The sequence below is a fragment of the Ruditapes philippinarum genome, unplaced genomic scaffold (genome assembly GCF_026571515.1).
Source record: "Ruditapes philippinarum isolate M1 unplaced genomic scaffold, ASM2657151v2 ctg4030_1_1_1_1, whole genome shotgun sequence".
Lineage (NCBI taxonomy): Eukaryota > Metazoa > Mollusca > Bivalvia > Venerida > Veneridae > Ruditapes > Ruditapes philippinarum.
The window spans coordinates 1-19,306 of NW_026863512.1; the positions used below are offsets into that span (position 1 = coordinate 1).

Sequence of the window (19,306 nt, forward strand, 5' to 3'; positions counted from 1 at the left end):
TTTTAAAATATAAAAGTTACTTTAACATATCCTGTTTTGATAAATTAGCACATTAGAATAACATTAAAACAACTGTGATTAGAGATTAACAAAAATGGCGGACGGGATTTTCCAAAACGCCGACGCTTGCGCAGTGGTCTCCTTTACGTTCCGAGATTTTCGGAATATTCCGAGCGCTCCGACGATAGGTTGAACACCACCAATTTATTTGTTTTGTTTACAGTACAAAATACCTGCAAGATAGATCTGGTTTACATGTACACTAAACATGTTATGCTCAAATCATAGTTCATAAGAACTTTCCGCGCCATAGGTAGCACCTAATTTCATATTAATTGCAAGACAGGGTACCTAGTACAGTGATTTCGTTTAATTTATCTGTGATCTTAACAAAATTTCTGTCACCTGACATGATTTCTTGAAAACTTACAAAATTAAAACTGGACACGGTTGGACTTTTTTGTATTAACTGTTTATTAATAACACAACAAAAACATTGTAAAAACATATTGTATTCACAAAACAATAGTGTCATGTGAGACCCACACAAATTAAATATCCAATTGTATGCAACTTTCATCTTATTTTTAATTATCAACCTTACCATAACTGCGTGACATACCTCCAGATATAGAAAATGTTGATGTTTCTTTCTTCCTTTCTTCAGCAATTACAGCTAACATATGCTGCAGTGAGCTGCTAGTCTTCATTTCACTCTCATTCATATCTTCAACTTCGTCTTCGTCCGCCATGTTTACTAACATTAACATTTCCGGGTAGGTCTAATCCAAGGTCACTATAGATAACGTTATCGTCTCGGTTGGAGCTCAGTTATTTTTTTCCTCATTATTTTCAGTACGACGTAGTTTTATCATAATTGAACTGTGCAACCAATAAGTGCATGTAAAGTGTTAACGTTCTTTTTTTTTTGAAAATTCAAGGCCTATTTAGACATTTCATGACATCCGCATAATGAAAGCAGTGACCCATGGTTAATTAATGTGTTCGCTTCTAAACCATGGGGTTGTTGGTTTGAACGAATGACAGACTATTCTCTCCCTTACCAGTTCCTCCCCCTGACAGTTCTCTCCCTAACCGTTTCCTCCCCTGACGGTTCTCTCCCAAATTTGAAGTATGCAGACAGTTCTCCCCCAATTTTATTTTTATATTATGAGTTATCATTTTAGTTTTGACTTAATCTAATAATATTTCTTAATGAAGAGTAACATTGCCACCCTGCCCAACCTGAGTCAGTTCAAACAGGCAGTGGTGGGTTTGCAGTACTAGTCTTACTCCCAGTGTTTTTAAACTATTTTATCTCTTATCATCTTGTTTCACTATTAACATTTTAACCATGACTAGAATACATTCTCAGTCTCACCTTCCAAGCATGTCAATGTTTGGACTTTTCTTTTTAGCTTTTCTCTTCACCTTTTACTAACAATCCGACGTGCACTAAATTCCTGCCTTTAACACTCGTAAGAGGGGTTGGCAGTATCCAGAGATAGATAGATAGATAGAATGTGTTTGGTATTAACTGCATTTTATGTTTTATATTTATCAGCTGAAAAGTGTTTGTAAATTTAACACCTTTTTTCAGTATTTTAATCCTATCAACACCTTTATTGTGAGAGATATAGATCATTGGACAGTGATTGATATACACCTGTAATTATGTTAAGGTCTAGCTTTTGATGTTCATTCATTTGTTAAATAGTGAATGAAGTGGAAACAAGTATGTTCTAGAAAATAAATAAACAACAACTGGTATGCAAACACATTCCACATTTACTTTTTTACGAAATTGATTTAAAAGCGTGTAGTCATTAACTTGAAACAATATATAATACCAATTAACTAATATAATACTTATTCATCAACACCTTTTCACAGCTATTTTAATCTAATCAACACCTTGATTCTTGAGTAATGAATTAATAAACACCTCAATTATCACTGACAGCAAACTTAATGCATACATGTGTGTATTGAACTCCTTTTTTCATTATACAAAAAATTAGCAATTAAAATTTATTAATCATTTTTTGCCTATAAATTTCATTTTTATTTATTAAAAAAAAAAATATTAAAAAAATAATATCTTATGATTATCCTAATCAAGTAAATTATTCATTAATTATTTTCAATGACTAAACACGTTAAAAAGTATACATTAAATCTAATTAAAAAATCATAATAATTAACTAATATCATCATTGATCAATTATTATTATATGTTAAAAAAAGTTTTTCTACATCAATTTATATCAATTGATAATACTTCATTAAAGTATTTTTCTCTCTAATTTATATCAATTTATAATAAACATACCCATTTATTTAACACCTAAACTGTAAAACACTTCACTAAAATCTATTTTTTTCTAATTTATAATCAATTGATAATAAATTTACCCATTTATTTATCATCTAAATACTTTAATAATAATGTAATTATAAAAATAAGAATGGGAATAATAATGTAATTATAAAGATAAGATTGGGGAGGAACTGTCTTCTAATTTGCAAATATGCAGACAGTTCTCCCCCAAAATAGGGAGAGAACTGTCAGGGAGGAAACGTCAGGGGAGGAATTGGTAAGGGAGAGAATAGTCTGACTACCGGTTTGAACCCTATTAGGGTCATAACAAGGTTTACGCAGATTGCACCAGTACTGGTCAGTTACAAAATGCATATCAGACACAGGCTGATCTGGATCCACAATGGCTGTATAGCAATTAAGTCATAATCACCACAAAGCATAATTACTAGCATAATATTTAAAGGAACTCCACTGAGGTCCAAAGGCCTAAAAACATAAAATTTGAATTTCTTATGTAATTTACCTGGGGAACTTAAAACAGAAAAATGTGCAAAAGATTATTAAGAAATATACTCAGACCGTACTTTGTGCTATTCCAAAGCTCGATTTGGGTGAAAATTGTTGCAACAATCTAGATTTTGCCTCATTTTTTCACAATTAAAATAAATTATTCACTGAAAACAGAGTGATCAAATAATCTGAAATTTTGCACACAAGTTATTGGTCTAGACCTACACCATATAGCATATTAATCTCTAAAAGATATTTTCAGTCATGTCAAAAAACCTCAGTGGTGTCCCTTTAATCATTCATCACATAATTTAAAGGTCACTTTAGTTAATAATTTATAAAACATAACAAAACAACATCTTCCATGTTTCATATCTTTATAAAATGCATCTTTAAATAAGAACATAAATAAATAGTCATAATAAAATTAGAATACATTTAGAAATTCCAAAAAAAGCATATATAAACATTAATAATACAATAATAATTAAACACATGGTAATGATTATGTTTTTTTCATGCCCACTAGCACTGGCTTAACCCATTACCTGCTGGGCCTGATATTGATTGTCCCTTGCCACAAGTACACAGCCAGGACGCCAGAGTCCTCACAGCTGTGCAGTTTGACCTGAGGTTCAATACTGTTGATGGACCGATATTTCATATCCCAGAAATTGGTAACAAACAGTTCAAAATACGGAAGCTGGACATGTACATTAAGGAAATTTAACAGTTAATTTAATATAAGCAGTGCACTCCAAGAGTATTGGAAATGATCAATGACCCTGTAGGAAAGTACAACAGAGCATCCCCACAACATTTGATAAACTGTGTCATATGAACAAAAAGTTTGACAGTAGTCTGGGGGACATATTCATAAAGCTCCTTAATTTCGAAAGGTAAAATAGTAAATTAACTAAAACTTTCAATCACAACATTTCACATTTTGAAATTGTTCCCCAAATTTTAATCACATAATTAATAAATAAATAAATATTCAACATGATATAAACATATACAGCAGAACCCCTGCAGAGCATCACCCTTTTACAGACAAATGCTATGGTTGTTGATCAAAGGTTTTGCTTAAGAGAGGTTGAATTCAGTGTTAAGTTTAATTTCCGGAATATTTGATCAAAGTTATTGGTCTACAGTTGGGTCACTCTGCGGAGGTTACACTGTAGTAAATGTTGAAATAAATTAACATGAACTAGTTGTTATCACTGAATCGGTGATTTTAAAGGCCCATTATGCCTCAGAAATCCTATCAGTTTTATTTTTAAAGGCCCATTATGCCTCAGAAATCCTATCAGTTTCATTTCTCAGAAACTTTATTTCTGGTATCTTAATTGTTACAGTTCCAAAAATGCTGTGTTGGCCTTTGGTATAATTATAGTGAATTAGTATTTTGTATGGAAGTGTTTACATTTTTCTACCTCAATGACACATTACTGCTCATTCAGCGCCTGACTTTCTTCAGTTGTTAAACACCTGACATGTTCTTAATTCATTAATGAAACATTATTAAACACATGTTTGACATTTCTAAAGAATTTAGTTTCAGAAAATATGAATTTCTGAGGCATAATGTGCCTTTAAAGTGTGTTATACATGTAAACCAACTTAATCAAGAAACAAGTGAATAGAACAAAAAAAAAAACGTTATTTGTTTTCGGCCAGTAATAACTGTGGGATTAATTTTGGAATTCAAGTTTGGAATTTATTTTAAGTAAAGTGTTGTAGAACAGACAAAAAGTGTTACCTTGACCTTAAGTGACTAGCCAAACCATATTACCTCTAGATACATGAAGAGAGCTTGCATTATGAGCAACCAATATTTATCATCTGCCCATAGACGGGCAGCACGAAATACCCAAATATAGCCAAATACACCCAAATATTGCCTAAATATACCCAAATATTGCCCAATTATACTATAAATAAAAGTTTTATACTGAAAAAATGCTGTTTTAATCATGAATACAATATACACTTTCACTAGGATATAATCAAACATACCCAAATATACATTTTCCTATCATTGTATTTTGAACCAAAATACAGTATATATGATTTTATTATATACCTATAAATTTTCTCCCTAAAATACACGCAAATATGGAAGTGCAAATACGCTTCAACGGATAGAAAATTCCGTATTATGTTAGTGACAAATACGGTACCATATATGGAAGTACCGGACTATTTTTGACGTTGGTTCCGATCTTAGCTTTGTATAACGTTGCATTTGGAAACGGGAACCAAAAATATTAAAGGCGTGGCCAGTTTGCAAGAATTACGTATTCATCCGTCAGTCATGAATTTATTTCTTGACAACTACATTTAATTTTCTGAATAAAACGAACAGGTATATAATAAAAAGAATATTATGTTGTAGTAGCTTTCTGAGACTATGTATTTATCTACTTGCAACGTTGGAAAATTGATATCTCGCTCGACCTTCGGTCTCGCGAGATATCAATTTTCCACCGCTGCTCGTAGAAAAATACAAAGCCTCAGAAAGCTACTACAACATAATATTCCGTATGTACTCCATTAAAGCTATTAATTAAAAAAAATAACATGAACACTTGTATATGATATGAAATTTCAACAAAATTACACCTTAAAAATGTAAGTGTAGACAACAAATATTATATCTTGATTTAAAATTGCAAGTATATTCATAAAGAACCTATAGTAGATAAGCAAATGTCAGAACTTTATTTTCTTACAACATCTTAACTGCCCATTTCAACGGAATGAATGAAAGTTATAGCAGGCTAAGTCATATTATTTTATAAATATTTATTTATTTCTCATTATAATCTATATTTTATAAAAACAAAAATAAGTATTGCTATATTTGGGTGTATTTGGGTATATTTGGGTATTTCGTGCCACCGCCATAGACAAAAGAAATTTCAATCGAACCACTGGTTTTATGATGCTGGTATAATTTTGAATTATTTATTAGACTAAGCATGGCTTTAATTACATTTGAGCCACACCATGACAAAACCAAAGTAATGCGTTTGCGACCAGCATGGATCCATCCAAGCTTCTGCACAGTCTGAACAGGATCCATGCTGTTCGCTATCAGTTTCTCTACTTGTAATAGGGTTTGTAAGCGAACAGCATGGATCCTGATCAGACTGCTGGTTGGTCGCAAATGCATTATGTTGGTTTTGTCTTGATGCTGCTCATTTCATTTAAAAGCCTTGGCCTAAGTCTTGAAATCAGTATCACTATACAAACTCATCCATATTTTTTCTATACAAATATTATACTTAATTGAGCAAATTCATTGTACATTGTAATTAAAATTACTAAGCAAAATATATGAAATACAAATAACTGTCTATTAACAAAGACTTCATGCAAAGATTTCATATTAAATTTTATCACGATTTTCAAAAAAATACTTCCAATTAATTATTTTATTTATTTCCTCAGTAATTTTCAATATCATAATGTTCCTGGTAATAACCCTGATACAGTGTCCCATCAGATCCATACTGACTAGATGCTGGTTGAGAGGCAACTGGTGTGTAACCTTGACCCTGCAATGACTGCAGGGAATGAATTTGACCTTGACTTTCGTTTTGGGAAACAGAGGTCATGGTCACACTAGACTGTGTCTCAATATCTGAAACTGGCAAATTTATCAGACCATGTGAAGAGGAGTTATAAGCTGGAGGGGAACCAGTTGCATGATGGTATGCTGGGAAATGGGATGGTTCCATGTTCTGTTGCTGTGAAGAGATGTTTTGTATCAGGATCTCCGGAACTGAGTGTTCATTTCTGAAAAGAGCAATGGGTATAGAACTGTCCCTGTATTGTTCTGTGCTGTCTCTTAACTGTTGAATTTGTGACCTTAACCTTTGGACAACCTCATCTTCTTGATTCAGAGGGATAGAATGATTTCCACTTTCATGTAAATCTATAACAAGTTTTTCAGCTTCATTTAACAAGTTTGAGTTTGATTCCGAAATGTTTGAATTATCTGGCAAATGCCGGGCTCCAATCTCAAGCCTTTGATTCTCCTGGTTCCCATGTAAAATGGCTGACTTTAGAAGTGACCTACTTCCATGACCTTCAAAAGCTTCTCTTATCATCATTCTGGCTTCTTTCGAGTGTGGATCGAGTATCTTATGTGTCATGTGACCTTGAGGATTATCAGAAAACCGAGAACTGATAGTACCACTTGGTGTTTCATAAGTCTGACTAAGTGACGGTTGTTCCGGTAACCGGCTTCTTAAGTTTTGAATTTCATTCTCCGTATTAGCCTGATAATCTTGAACATATTGACCCTGGTTCGGGTTCTCTTGATGTTGCATAAACTGATGTGCGTCCTGAATCAGCATTTCTACGTGACGTGGAATATTCTGGTTTTCCATCATTTGGTTATCCTCTGGTATTACCATATCTAGATCTTGATTCTGTACAGCAGCTTGTGTTACTAAAGAATAATCTCGGGCATTCAAAAGAATGGGATTGCTGCCAGACGCTGAAGGATTGTAGGTAGAAACCATCACATTGTCTTGAGTCATGACCTCCATTTGACTGGTCATATATTGATTATGATTATCTGTAACGTCATTGTTGTTTTCAAGTGTAGCAGTCTGTACTAAAATATCAAAAGGCCCAGCTTCCGTTGCAGCCTCTGTTGGTAAAGTTTGCTTATTTGCTTCACTTTCCAAACTTTCTTCAAATATAAGCGGGTCAGCATTAACATCACTTGCCTCAAGTGCCTCCATTAGGCTTTTGACTGCGGCTTGAGTTAGTTTATGCTTGCTATTTAAATGAAGTTTCATATTTCCACGAGTTGTGCTACGATAATTACATAGTTCCACGGGACACAAAAATGGCTTCTCCCCAGTATGTACACGCTGATGAACTTTCATTTGAGTTGCCGTTTTGAATGTCTTTGGACAGTCGGGACACTTGTGTTTGCGTATGGAGCTGTGCTTGTGGAACACATGACTGTTAAGGCATGTTCGAGACCTAAATCCACTTCCGCATTGTTCGCAAACGAATGGATTATCTTCAAAGTGAATAAGTTTATGTTCGCGTAATTGAAATTTTGTAAAGAACTCTTTTTGACAAAGATCACATTTATATGCATGCCAACCTTTTGGTAGCGGGATTTGATGTCGGAAGTATTTATGATAATGAATGTAATATGTCCCTGATTCTTTCGGTCGGAATCCACAAATATCACATTCCTGTAAATCTTTAATATTCTTGGACTTTTTCTCGACAGACACATAGTCTGGTGTGTCATCCAAATCAATATCATGGGTGCCGATTAAATGAGTAACAGCGCGTTTAGCAAATTTGAACTCCACGGAGCAAAATGCACATCGATAAATCTTCACGGCATCTACTGTAGCCGCAAGTTTCTCTATTTCATAAACCTTTGCCATAACAATATCGTTTTTCACTTTAGGCCTTTTCCTTTTGCTTTTCTTAACTTTCTTTGTGGCATTCTCCTTCTCAACTTCTTTTTTATCTAACTCTCCATCTGCTGAAGTCTTGGAACTTTCAAAAGATTCTTTACCTCTAAGTTTGCCATCTTCTTCATTTTTCATCATCTCTCGTATTTCTTTAGTACGTTTTTTAGGAGGCGGTCTCATATATACAGTGTCTTTCAGTTCCTGTTGTTCCATGGTTGACTTTCTGCAATGAGAATAAAAATGCCTTAAAGCAGCATGCCTCCAGTTTCGTGCTAATATTCATGAAAATTCCTAAAATGATTTTTATAAGTACAATATTGTCAAGTGAACAAGCATTGCAAACGGCATTTACCATCTATGAAAAATAGCAAAATATATGTCAAAATAAGCCCAAAATAGCCTTTACTGTGTTTGTCATAGTCCTGTTAAGGCCTCAACAGACGGTAGGATTTAGTTGTACAACACTAATTAGAGATAAGATGTACAATTTTCAAAGCAATACAACACTTGCATTCAGACCGTAATTCTGCATTGTAGAATCATCCCAGGTTTCCCTAAAAAAAATTCTCTCCCAATTGAACCCTTACATACTTTATTCACTAAATATTTTTTCTCCATGAGTAATGATTGAAACGCCTCCATTTTCTTTTTAAATTGTTAAATTTTCTTTTATGTGCAGCCTGACCGAGACTCAAACCTGGGACCCTCGGAATACCGTACTGCGGTTCTACTGACTGAGCTATCTGGGCGCCTACAAACTACATCATCTGATTAGAGAACAGTTCAATACCGTGACATAATCATTTTCAGAACAATTTGGGATTCGAACATACCACAACTTTGGGTCTCCTGAAGAGTTTTTCAACATCATTTTTACCCCATCTTTCAACTATGTTCAACTATATTTCATCCATTACACCAATTATCAGGAGATAATTTGGTAATCTGTTACTTGTCATTGTGGGAGGTCTGTAGAAATCTGTATGATAAGATTTTCAAAATAGAACATGTCCTATCCCTTACATCTAGACTTAAGGTTAACGAATTCAAGAAATAGTAGCCTTCACACATTAAGATTTGCTTGTACATCTTAGTTTTAATTGGTGTTGTACTTCAAAATCCTTCCGTCTGTTGAGGTCTTAAGAAATATGGTGGTAAAAACTGCAAAATCAGTCATTAATTGCATACAACATGGAAAACATTTCTTGAATTGTGAATAACTTTTCTTTTATTAAATTTTTGTACATTTTTCTCATGATTTACATTAGGGCTCTCACTGTGCAACCTGCCAATAGTTTTTTTTACAGTTTTGTTTTTTTATTGGGTTTTTACATCACACCAACACAGTATAAGTGATATGGCGACGTTCCAGCATTACTGGTGGAGGAAGACCTCAGGTGCCCTTCTGGGCATTACTTCAGGCACAAACGGGCACCAGAGTAGAACAACCAACGTTGTCCCTCACATGAAAGAATCCAAAGTGGTGAGGGGCAAATGCTTTGAAGTCAACGACCGTAACCAGTTGGCCACAGACGCCCCTTTTATTACAGTAACTCAAAAACTTGTGCAAGTGGGGGAAAAAGGAAAAACAAATGTATCAATAAATTAATGGTAATATTTGAAGACAATTAAATAATATTTAAGGAAAAATCTGATAGCTTCTTTACTTTTTGATGCATAATACATTACTCAAACAAATTGATTCATAAATATCATGTGTATCAATTTGTTGCAAAATAAGATCAATTTGGTTTTTGCAATTTCAAATTTTTTAACTATCTCATATTTGCAAGTACAAGAAAAAACTAAATCTAGACCAGTGAACTTTTCTAATATCATTTGAACTGGACACAGTAATTTTCTGGCATTAGGAGTTTTCAAAAATTAAAATTCAAAACATTTCTTTGAGTACATTTAAATGATTTTACTTTTTTCAGGATGATAGAATTTTTCTATATCATAGATTTGTACATTTCAAATTTACCTTATGTTTATATTTCAGTGTTACATGTATTTTCTAATCATCAAGTCTAAGTTTGAACGGTTTTCTATCTTGATATAATTTTGTCACTGAAATAACTGATTAACTGCTATAAAATCTAGAAGGACTTATTCCGTTATTACACTAAGCCGATGTATAATGTCAAATCGTAAGAGATCATTTCATTACCTGAACTTTGCCTTCTTTGGAGCTGAAGGATATATATCAGATGGTTCATTAGGGGTTTCATCACCTCCTTCTGTTCCTGGTTTTCCTGTTAAATCTTCAACCACTTTCTTCAATGTTTCTATATCTTTGTTGTTGTTTTCTTTATCCCCCATTTCTTTAGTTTCATTTGTCTTTTTTGGTGTTACTTCATACTTTTTAGGTACATTCTTTTCAGGTTCCAAACCTGTTTTCGCTACTCCTGTCTCTTTTTCATTAACTAGCTCCATTTCTTTTACACTTTTTTGCAGGATTCGTCAACAACCTTTTAATTTCTGAACCGATCTTTTTATCAGTATTAAGAACTGTTGGAGATCTTTTTTGTCCTTTCTTTCTCCTATTCTTTGCAGTAGATATTGTGGTCATTGCATTTGACTTGGCCTTCATTTGTGAGGCAGCCTCCACCACACTCATATTTGCCCTTGTACGAAACCTTCTAGTCTCAGGTTTATGTGGGGTCTGTGTTATATCTATTCCTCTTTCCACACCATACTTGTCTGCCTTCTCTTCTGTCTCTTTTAACTTCAACAATTCATTTTCATCAAGTTTACCAGACACCAGAGGATCTGGTAAAGCCTCAAGATGGTCTACGATGTCTTCAATCAGTTCTGTTTGTTTTACATTCGCTTCTGTATCTAAACTAGTGTTAACATTTCTCTCCTCAATATCCTTTGCACTATTTTCATTGGCAATGTACAGTTCATATTCAGCAATAGCCTGACTGAGTTCAAACCGGCTCACTTCATTCTTTTTAGGATGAGCATTCCTATTGTCTATACCAGTCTCTAGAGTTTCAGATACACTATTGTCAGTATTGACTGCTTGGACATTTTCTACTATCTCCTGATCAGTTCTGTTCATTGCATGATCATTTTCCGTGGGTTTCATTTGATTGTTTTGTGTAGTTTTACGATTTCTACCCCTTTTTCTTATTGGGATATTGCTCTGAGATGGGTCCATTGTCATCCAGTCTATTTCAGAGCTGATTGTTTCGAAGTTGTCCTGATTTTCATTCTTTACAGGAGTCTTGGTTCTTGTTGACAACTTTGGTGAAGAGAGTAAGGTGGATGTTGTGACTGTGGTATGCACTACAGATCTCTCCACTGGTGCAGTGACTGGCAATGCTTCTGTGGTTACTACTTCCTGTAATGAAACATGATTTTCAATAATTCACTTTAATTTAAACATAATTACATAATATTGTTTAGTTCAACAGTGAGATGAGCTTGAAAATCATTTAAAAAATTTTTGATACCAATATTTTGGACTAATCATTTCTGACTTCATGAAAACACATGGTCATGTGGTTTGAGAGGCAGACACCTTTCGACTTGGTCACCTCTCCTATTCTACCATAAGATTCTTAGAGAGCAGCATTTTTCATTTTAGTTTCTCAACTTACATTTATTATGCTTTTAAAATCAAAATAGAAATACAACCAGCAATTCTTAACAGGCTGATGGTGGCATGGCTGAGTGGTTAACTTGCTGGACTGTACATCTAAGGATTGTTGACCGTGTGGGTTCAAACCCTGTCAGGAGAAAGCCGTTGTTTCTTTGAGCAAGAAACTTTACAATTATTGCTTATTTCTGGTTTATTCCAGAAACAGATTCAAGAGTGTTTCAATAAGCTTATAGCTTCCAATCAAATTAAAAATAAATTTGTATAAACTTAACAGGTTGTGAGTGGACACTCATAAGCTGTCATAGCTTTCTTAGGGGAATCAAGGTCCTAGTCACATTGACACTGTCTCAAACTGGCTCATTATAGTTTTTCTGATATAGAAACACCACTAGTACCACTCTATAATATATATATCATATAGTTCAGACTCAATTCTGAGTAAAACCATCTCTTATTTAATCGGAAGTTGGATATATTCTTCACATAAAATAATATACAATTATGCCCATAAAACTTGCTAGAGGTAACCAATTCAGCAACCATTACCACACAACTATTGGATAATATTAAAACTTACCTTTTGTATTTGTTTTGCCGCTTCCTGATATGGACTGCCAATAATGAGATGTCCCATCTTAGCTACCTTACAAAAATCATAGCAATGTTTACTGAGTTGTGTCAGTCCAAAAATACCCGACAATCTGAAAAAATTAACACCCAATGATTTTACTTGTTTGCTACAAACATTTAATTTCAGTTGACACTATAAAGGTCGTAACCATGGCAACTTCTCAACAAAGAAACCATTGGTTTGAGCCCTACTGTAGCCAATTTTATGTTTCGGTTTCCTAATATCACCTCGGCTTTGAGTTTAATAATGGTTTTACCGAGATCTATATCAACATCTTGGATTTAAGGATTTTCATTGGTCAGTACAGATTCTGTGTCATTTTCTGACCAATCAAATACCTAAATCAGAGTCTGAGCTTGGAAAATGTCTTTATACCCTTGTACACTGATTAGTACAAGAAGTGCACTCAAGACAGTTTTACAAGTGCTGTGTGGCAGCTGTAAAAAGTTACCCTATAATTCATCTGAGAGGTTAAAGGTTATATTCCATTACTTTTAGTACCATTCAAGCCATTGATAGGGGACATATTGCACCTTTCATAAGTATCTCTAATGAACAGGCTCAACCAGGTCTGCAATTTGCATCATTTTATTTTTGCCATTGCCATTACCAAATGAAGCCTCAGTAATTAGTAAAAAAAACACTTGCATTAAGTTTCATAATACAAAACCTGGAATTGAACTCAGACACTTTAAAGAGTTCTTCAAAGTGGAATTACAAAATGTTGTACATTTAATTATTAAAATATTTCTTTTTAATTTATTTATTTTCTCACCTGTATATCTGCTGAACATTACTGAGAGTAAGTTTTATCAGCCCGTTGTAAATATAGTAGAGAAGGGTCATGACATTTTCTAGCAGCATGTCGCTAGGCAACACAAGTTGAAGCTCGTTTCCCGACGTTTTTGTGACTTGTTCCTGAATCGCAGGGCTTACACCAATCAGAACCACTTTGTGCAGCTGTGAAGTTTCGAAAAAATCAGTTTTATCAAAAATATACATTTATACTACTTTTAAATGTTCAGTGATGCTTTACAGTGAAAAATGTACATGTTCTTAGAAATGCATTGTTCAATTAAATCTTAAAAAAAACATGATGATCAAACTTTTCAACAAATCTAAGAAAATTAGAAAATTTATTTGATTTGTCTAAATTCTCAAAAATCAAGTTTTATTTCTTGAAAATAAATAAACAATTACAAAGGAGAGTATTTTTTAATATAAACAACAGCCAAAATTTCTATGCTAGATGTGACCATGCCTAAAGAATTTTGTGAAAATTAAAAAGTTGTATCAGGGATTTCTTCATTTTCTTCATTATTATTATTCAATATTAAACATGTATAATTTATCCTTTTAATAAAACAGAAATATGTAATATGAAAAAATTTTAATGTTTGAACAAAAATAGAATTATCAAGAATTTGACATTCCAAAATGAGCAACTTTGTTATCATGGATGGGAAAATATAACTGAGCTATTAAAGGCACATTGTGCCTCAGGAACAAATAAATTTTTACTTCTTTAGAAAGGGCAAAGCTATATTCTGTAATGTTTATATAATGGTTTTACAGAAATGTGAGATATGCTTGTTATCTGAAGAAAGTAGCGGTGAATTTGGAATAATTTGTCTTAATAAGAGCAAAATCTAAACAAAGTAGTATTTTGACTTCCATACAAAATAATGATTCGCTATAACTGTACTTATAGCCAAAAAAGCAACGCATGAAAAAGATGGTTCCGGTAATTGGCAAATGAGTAACTTTTTGGATACTATGAAAGTACACCAAAATTTAAAATAACAATAAAAGCATTTCTGGGGCATTATGGGACTTTAAAATCATTTACCCTGATTTCATCAGATCCAGCATAGAGCACGGCATCACAGAACATCCCATCTTGCCTCAATTTCCATAACTTTTCCAGTATACTCTTCGCCATATAAAAATCTTCATATGTCTTTTCCCTAATTGCTGTGTCTTGGAGTTCCATTGGTACGGTCATGTGACAAAGTTCCTGATTATTTACAGCTTCTACGTCCATGTGACCTACAGCATTCCCGTCGACCATGTTGAATGTGTCCATTATTTTTGGGTTGGTGTGGAAATCATCCTGAACAATGGAATACTGGGGAACCAGTCTTGCTTTTAACGGAGACTCTTGATAGTACACGGGTCTGTCTTGCTGCTGGTTCCCTTTTCCCGCCACAAAATTTTTGTAATATTCCGCAACTTTGGAGACTTTCTGTGTTGATTTGAGCGTTAAATTGTCTTCGGTAATAACATATTGTGGCACAGGTTCCTGGGGTATTGGTCCCCTAGCTGAAAGACTGACTTTACTGGCACTTAAATTGGTTTTCTCGGATACTGAGGACTGTAGTACATCTGGTATAGATTTTTGTGCAACAGACTGCATTGTGGGTGTCTTGTTGCCAGAACTTTTTGCGGAACTTTGCATTAACAAGTTTTGCGCCATAGCCTTTTCTAGTTTAGATTTATAGACTGGACTCGCAACTGACCTTGAACTTTTCTCTTTTGAAAATGAAAACACAGAACCAGTCATAATTTGACTGGTACTGTTTCCAGAGTTCAGATTACTGGTTACATTCTGGATTTCTTGAAAACCAGTCTGTGATTTAGGAACCTGCATTTGTAAACCTTCTGCTTTTGAGGTTGAAAGTAAGCTGCCTAAATTTACATTTTGACTTCCTGTCAAAGGTAAGGTATGTCCCGCTTGTGAATTTGTAAACAGCACAAGATTTTTCTGGTTCCCTTCTCCTTGAATTTGATAAATTTCATTGCCAGAAACTATGACGGGTATTAGGGATCGCCGGTCACCAGGTATTTTACTTTTATCAGGTACTAGCTGAACACTACCAGCAATATTTTCAAGTCTAAGTGGTAAACTAATATACTGGTTCCCAGTTTCTCCACCTTTTATATTGATAAGCTCTCTTGGTAAAAGGGTCAAACCTGGTGACTTTGACAGCGAACTACTTTGTGGTGTACCACTTTTATTTGGAATTCTGACAATTGAAGATTGTGGTGGATTGCTACTTCCTGCAAGGCTGGTTCTCAGCAGAGATTGCTGGTTGTACTGATAGATGTGAGGTGAGGTACCAGGCACATTTTCCATGCTGCCATACTCCATCTGTGACAGTCTAGTCCCACCTTGAGTATTATTATTACTGAAAATAGATATACATTTTGGTTTTTTATTATCATTAAATTTGGTCGTGAATTATCAAAACTTTTCTAAAAGTGAGATACAAATAATTATTGAAGCTGTCATAATTACTGATATATTTGAAATAAACATAATTCTTGTTTAAAAACTGTGCATAAAGTATACATCAAAAAATTTTGGATATTCTGTTACTTTGAAATGATGCCATTTCATGACAAATAACAGTTGTTTACCAAGTTTGAAGTGAATAGTTGTTATATATATTATTTTTGAGAAAATGGACCTTAACGAAAAAGTTAACCAATGCTGAGGTCAACATAGAGAAGAGGATCGATGACAATAGCTCCACTCTTTTTATTCAATGAATTGCGCATAAACAACAGGGTTAGGGTGATTTACTCTGCCTCTCAACCCAGGGAACAAGGGTTTGAGCCCAGTACTTCGGTCACAACCATGTTTCTTCATATGACATGACAGTATTGATTGGTTCCAGGAAGCAGACTTGAAAGTGATTAATATAAGTTGCAAGAACTTGTTTCGCAATCAAGCTTTAATAAATAATTATATGTTTAAACTAAATATAAACATTTACAAATGTTTCACAACAAAGAAATTCAGACTGAATTGGAAAGCAAGCTGGGCTTAAAATGACATCATTTATCCCAGAAAAAAGGTAAACCAATACTTATATCAATGCCTCTCCAGTAAAGGTATATTTTCAAAATAAAGATACAAAAAAAACTTTTCTCTTTCAAAGTGAAGCAAAAAAGAACAACAAAAAACATCTCTAGAATTAATATGGAAAGCCACTTGTGACAATATTTAATTAGAATTTAAATCTTACTTGGACATTGTTTTATTTTTTCTTCACAAGTTACAATTTCTCTCCTCATTTAAAGTTGTACCTGGCCTAGTACCTGAAGAGTAAAATAGACAAGCTTCATTATTCTAAGTAACTAGTAAACCATTTTTTATTCATATGAGCCGTGTCACGACAAAACCAACATAATGTGTTTGCAACCAGCATGGATCCAGACCTGCCTGCGCATCCGCTCAGTCTGATCAGGATCCATGCTGTTTGCTTACAGACCCTATAACAAGTAAAGAAACTGATAGCGAACAGCATGGTTCCTGATCAGACTGCGCGGACGCGCAGGCTGGTCTGGATCCATACTGGTTGCAAACTCATTATGTTGGTTTTGTCGTGATGCGGCTCATATTATTTCTTTATTACATGATCATTTCATTTCTCTTTTAATAACTAAAAAGTATGTAAATTTTCCTTCAGAAAGTATCAATTCATGTCATTTTAGGCTATTTCTTTGACTTAACTGGGAATTAATTAAGTTACATAAAACATTGTATAAATAAACTTTAAATATTACAGTGTTTTTTATCATTATAATGCTGTTCCTAACAAAGTAGGGCTCCATTCACAAAGCCATAAGTATGATGACTATCTTTTAATAAAAATTCACAATTCCAGTCATTGACAAATATTGTCAATAGCTTAAAATAATAAGATACAGGCATTCATTGATGAGACATAATTTAATAAGCTTTTTTTATATTTTCCTAATTCCAACAAATGATTTAAACATCTTTTGGATTTACATATTCCCTTAAAAAAGCACTGGATATCAACAAATTGGCCAGGCAGAGCCTGAGAGGGACCTTGAGACAGCATCAGTTAAAGCTTGGCTCAATTCATCGAGCCATGTTCACCAGTCAGTGCCTGTTCATACTCACATAATTATGTGCATTGCAATGCTATTTGAATTAAAGCACTGTTATTTCAATCACAAGGCTATGTGACTGATTGGGTATCATGTAGGACTAGTTACTAGTATCTAAGAATTGCTGGGTGTGCGGAGTGAGGTTCAAACCCTGTTGGGGGCAATTTGTTGTTTCCTTGAGCAAGAAATTTTACACTCATTGCTTGGTACTCAGCTTGCTTACAGGAACGACTTTGAGGGTGTTTCAGAAAGTTTATAGCTTCCAACAAAATCAAAGTAACGGAAATTTTTATACACTATAATTCAATGTTTTTTGTGTGCATGATTTTGAATATGTTATTACGGTACTGTACAATTTAATAAATATGTGACTTGGAACTATATAACATATACAGCTGTAAGTACACATTAAAATGACAACTGAAAAATATTAACGGGACCCCTGACTGAAGTGTTTTAGACACGAAGGGACTGGAAATAATTTTTCAAGATTTAATAGTTCCATTTTATGTATGTCCAAATAATGTTCAAATCTGAGATCAATCGCTCCCTCTTATTTTTTTTTCTTTGAGTTTTGTTGTTGTTTTTTTTTAGAAAATTTTTTTTTTTTAGAAAAATTATTTTTATCATGAATAATGACACAAATTGAAAAGCTTTTCACTCAAAAAGGGGCTACTTAAAGCATAAAAATAGGATTTTTAATTAATTTCGTAGTAGATCTATATTTGCATATGTTTCTATGTTACTCACTTGATCTATGTAAAAAATTCAAATGTTTTTCCAGTGGAGTTCCTTTAAAGGGACTCCACTGAGGTTTTTTGACATGACGGGACTGGAAATATTTGTTTGAGATTTATTACTCCATTTGATGTAGGTCTATACTAATAACTTACATGTAAAATTTGAGATCATTAGCTCGCTCCGTTTTTCCAGAATAATTATTATAATTGTGAAAAATGACCCAATAAACGCTTTTCACTCAAATCGGACTGAGAATAGCACAAACATATGATTTTCAATGTATTTCTTGTGTATTTCTTAGTTATATTTTATTTATATTTCAGTTTAAAGTGCTCATGTTTATCTATGCGAAAAATTATAATGTCATGTTTTAGGCTTATAAACCTCAGTGGAGTTCCTTTAAAATTCCTCAAAGTATAGATCCACTATATTGTTTTCAATTAATAGAGTCAGACTATAACCAATTGAATATAAGACTATAGAATGTCAAATTTGATATATTCCATTTCAAATTATATACATGAAACTGACTTTATGTTTATACTATGGTTTGTATCTGATAAACAAAAAACATCAACTACAAAATACAGCTTCCATCAAGTCCGTTAATTACAGATATGGCTAAAATAATATCAGACATTTTACCCGATAAAATGTATGTGTATGTTCTTGGCTTAATAAATGCTCAAGTAAATCTATTGAAATTTGAAATAAATTTTCTTGATTTGGCTCGCAAATTTTTATTTCCTATTCGAAAAGAAACTTAACATCGCCAGCGATTGCACACTCTTTCGCATATTATTACTAGCTCATTTAAACACATCTGCAACATTAAAACTTACTTGAATAAAAATAATTGATAAAGATAATTTAAATTATTCACATTTTGTTGATTTTGGAAACAAACTATGTATGGTCTTCTTCAAAATGTCGGCCATTTGCAAATTAAACATAAAGGTCAAGGTTAATTGCCTCTTTGTATCCCTATCGCAGTTGCTTCCCTTTGACTTTATTCATTATCAATAAACAAGTGCGCGTAATCGTGTGACGTTGAATTTTTTCATAAAATATCGTCTGCTGCAGTAAAGTCGCGTACGACTTTTAACTAA

General features: G+C 33.5%; 2 protein-coding genes across 2 annotated transcripts; both read right to left on the reverse strand.

The window, feature by feature from the left end:
• Positions 1-5,953: 5,953 nt before the first annotated feature.
• On the reverse strand, positions 5,954-11,637 carry LOC132722263 (zinc finger and BTB domain-containing protein 24-like). The gene is made up of 2 exons (XM_060706734.1): positions 10,463-11,637; positions 5,954-8,515 (listed from the first exon to the last, which is right to left on the reverse strand). The coding sequence occupies exons 1-2, from the start codon at positions 10,726-10,728 to the stop codon at positions 6,286-6,288; spliced, it is 2,496 nt and encodes an 831-aa protein (XP_060562717.1). The 5' UTR covers positions 10,729-11,637; the 3' UTR covers positions 5,954-6,285.
• Positions 10,734-19,171, reverse strand: LOC132722264 (uncharacterized). Its single transcript, XM_060706735.1, has 7 exons — positions 19,081-19,171; positions 16,565-16,637; positions 14,383-15,721; positions 13,309-13,493; positions 12,480-12,603; positions 10,780-11,641; positions 10,734-10,738 (listed from the first exon to the last, which is right to left on the reverse strand). The coding sequence occupies exons 2-7, from the start codon at positions 16,570-16,572 to the stop codon at positions 10,734-10,736; spliced, it is 2,523 nt and encodes an 840-aa protein (XP_060562718.1). The 5' UTR covers positions 16,573-16,637; positions 19,081-19,171.
• Between the last annotated feature and the right edge of the window lie 135 nt (positions 19,172-19,306).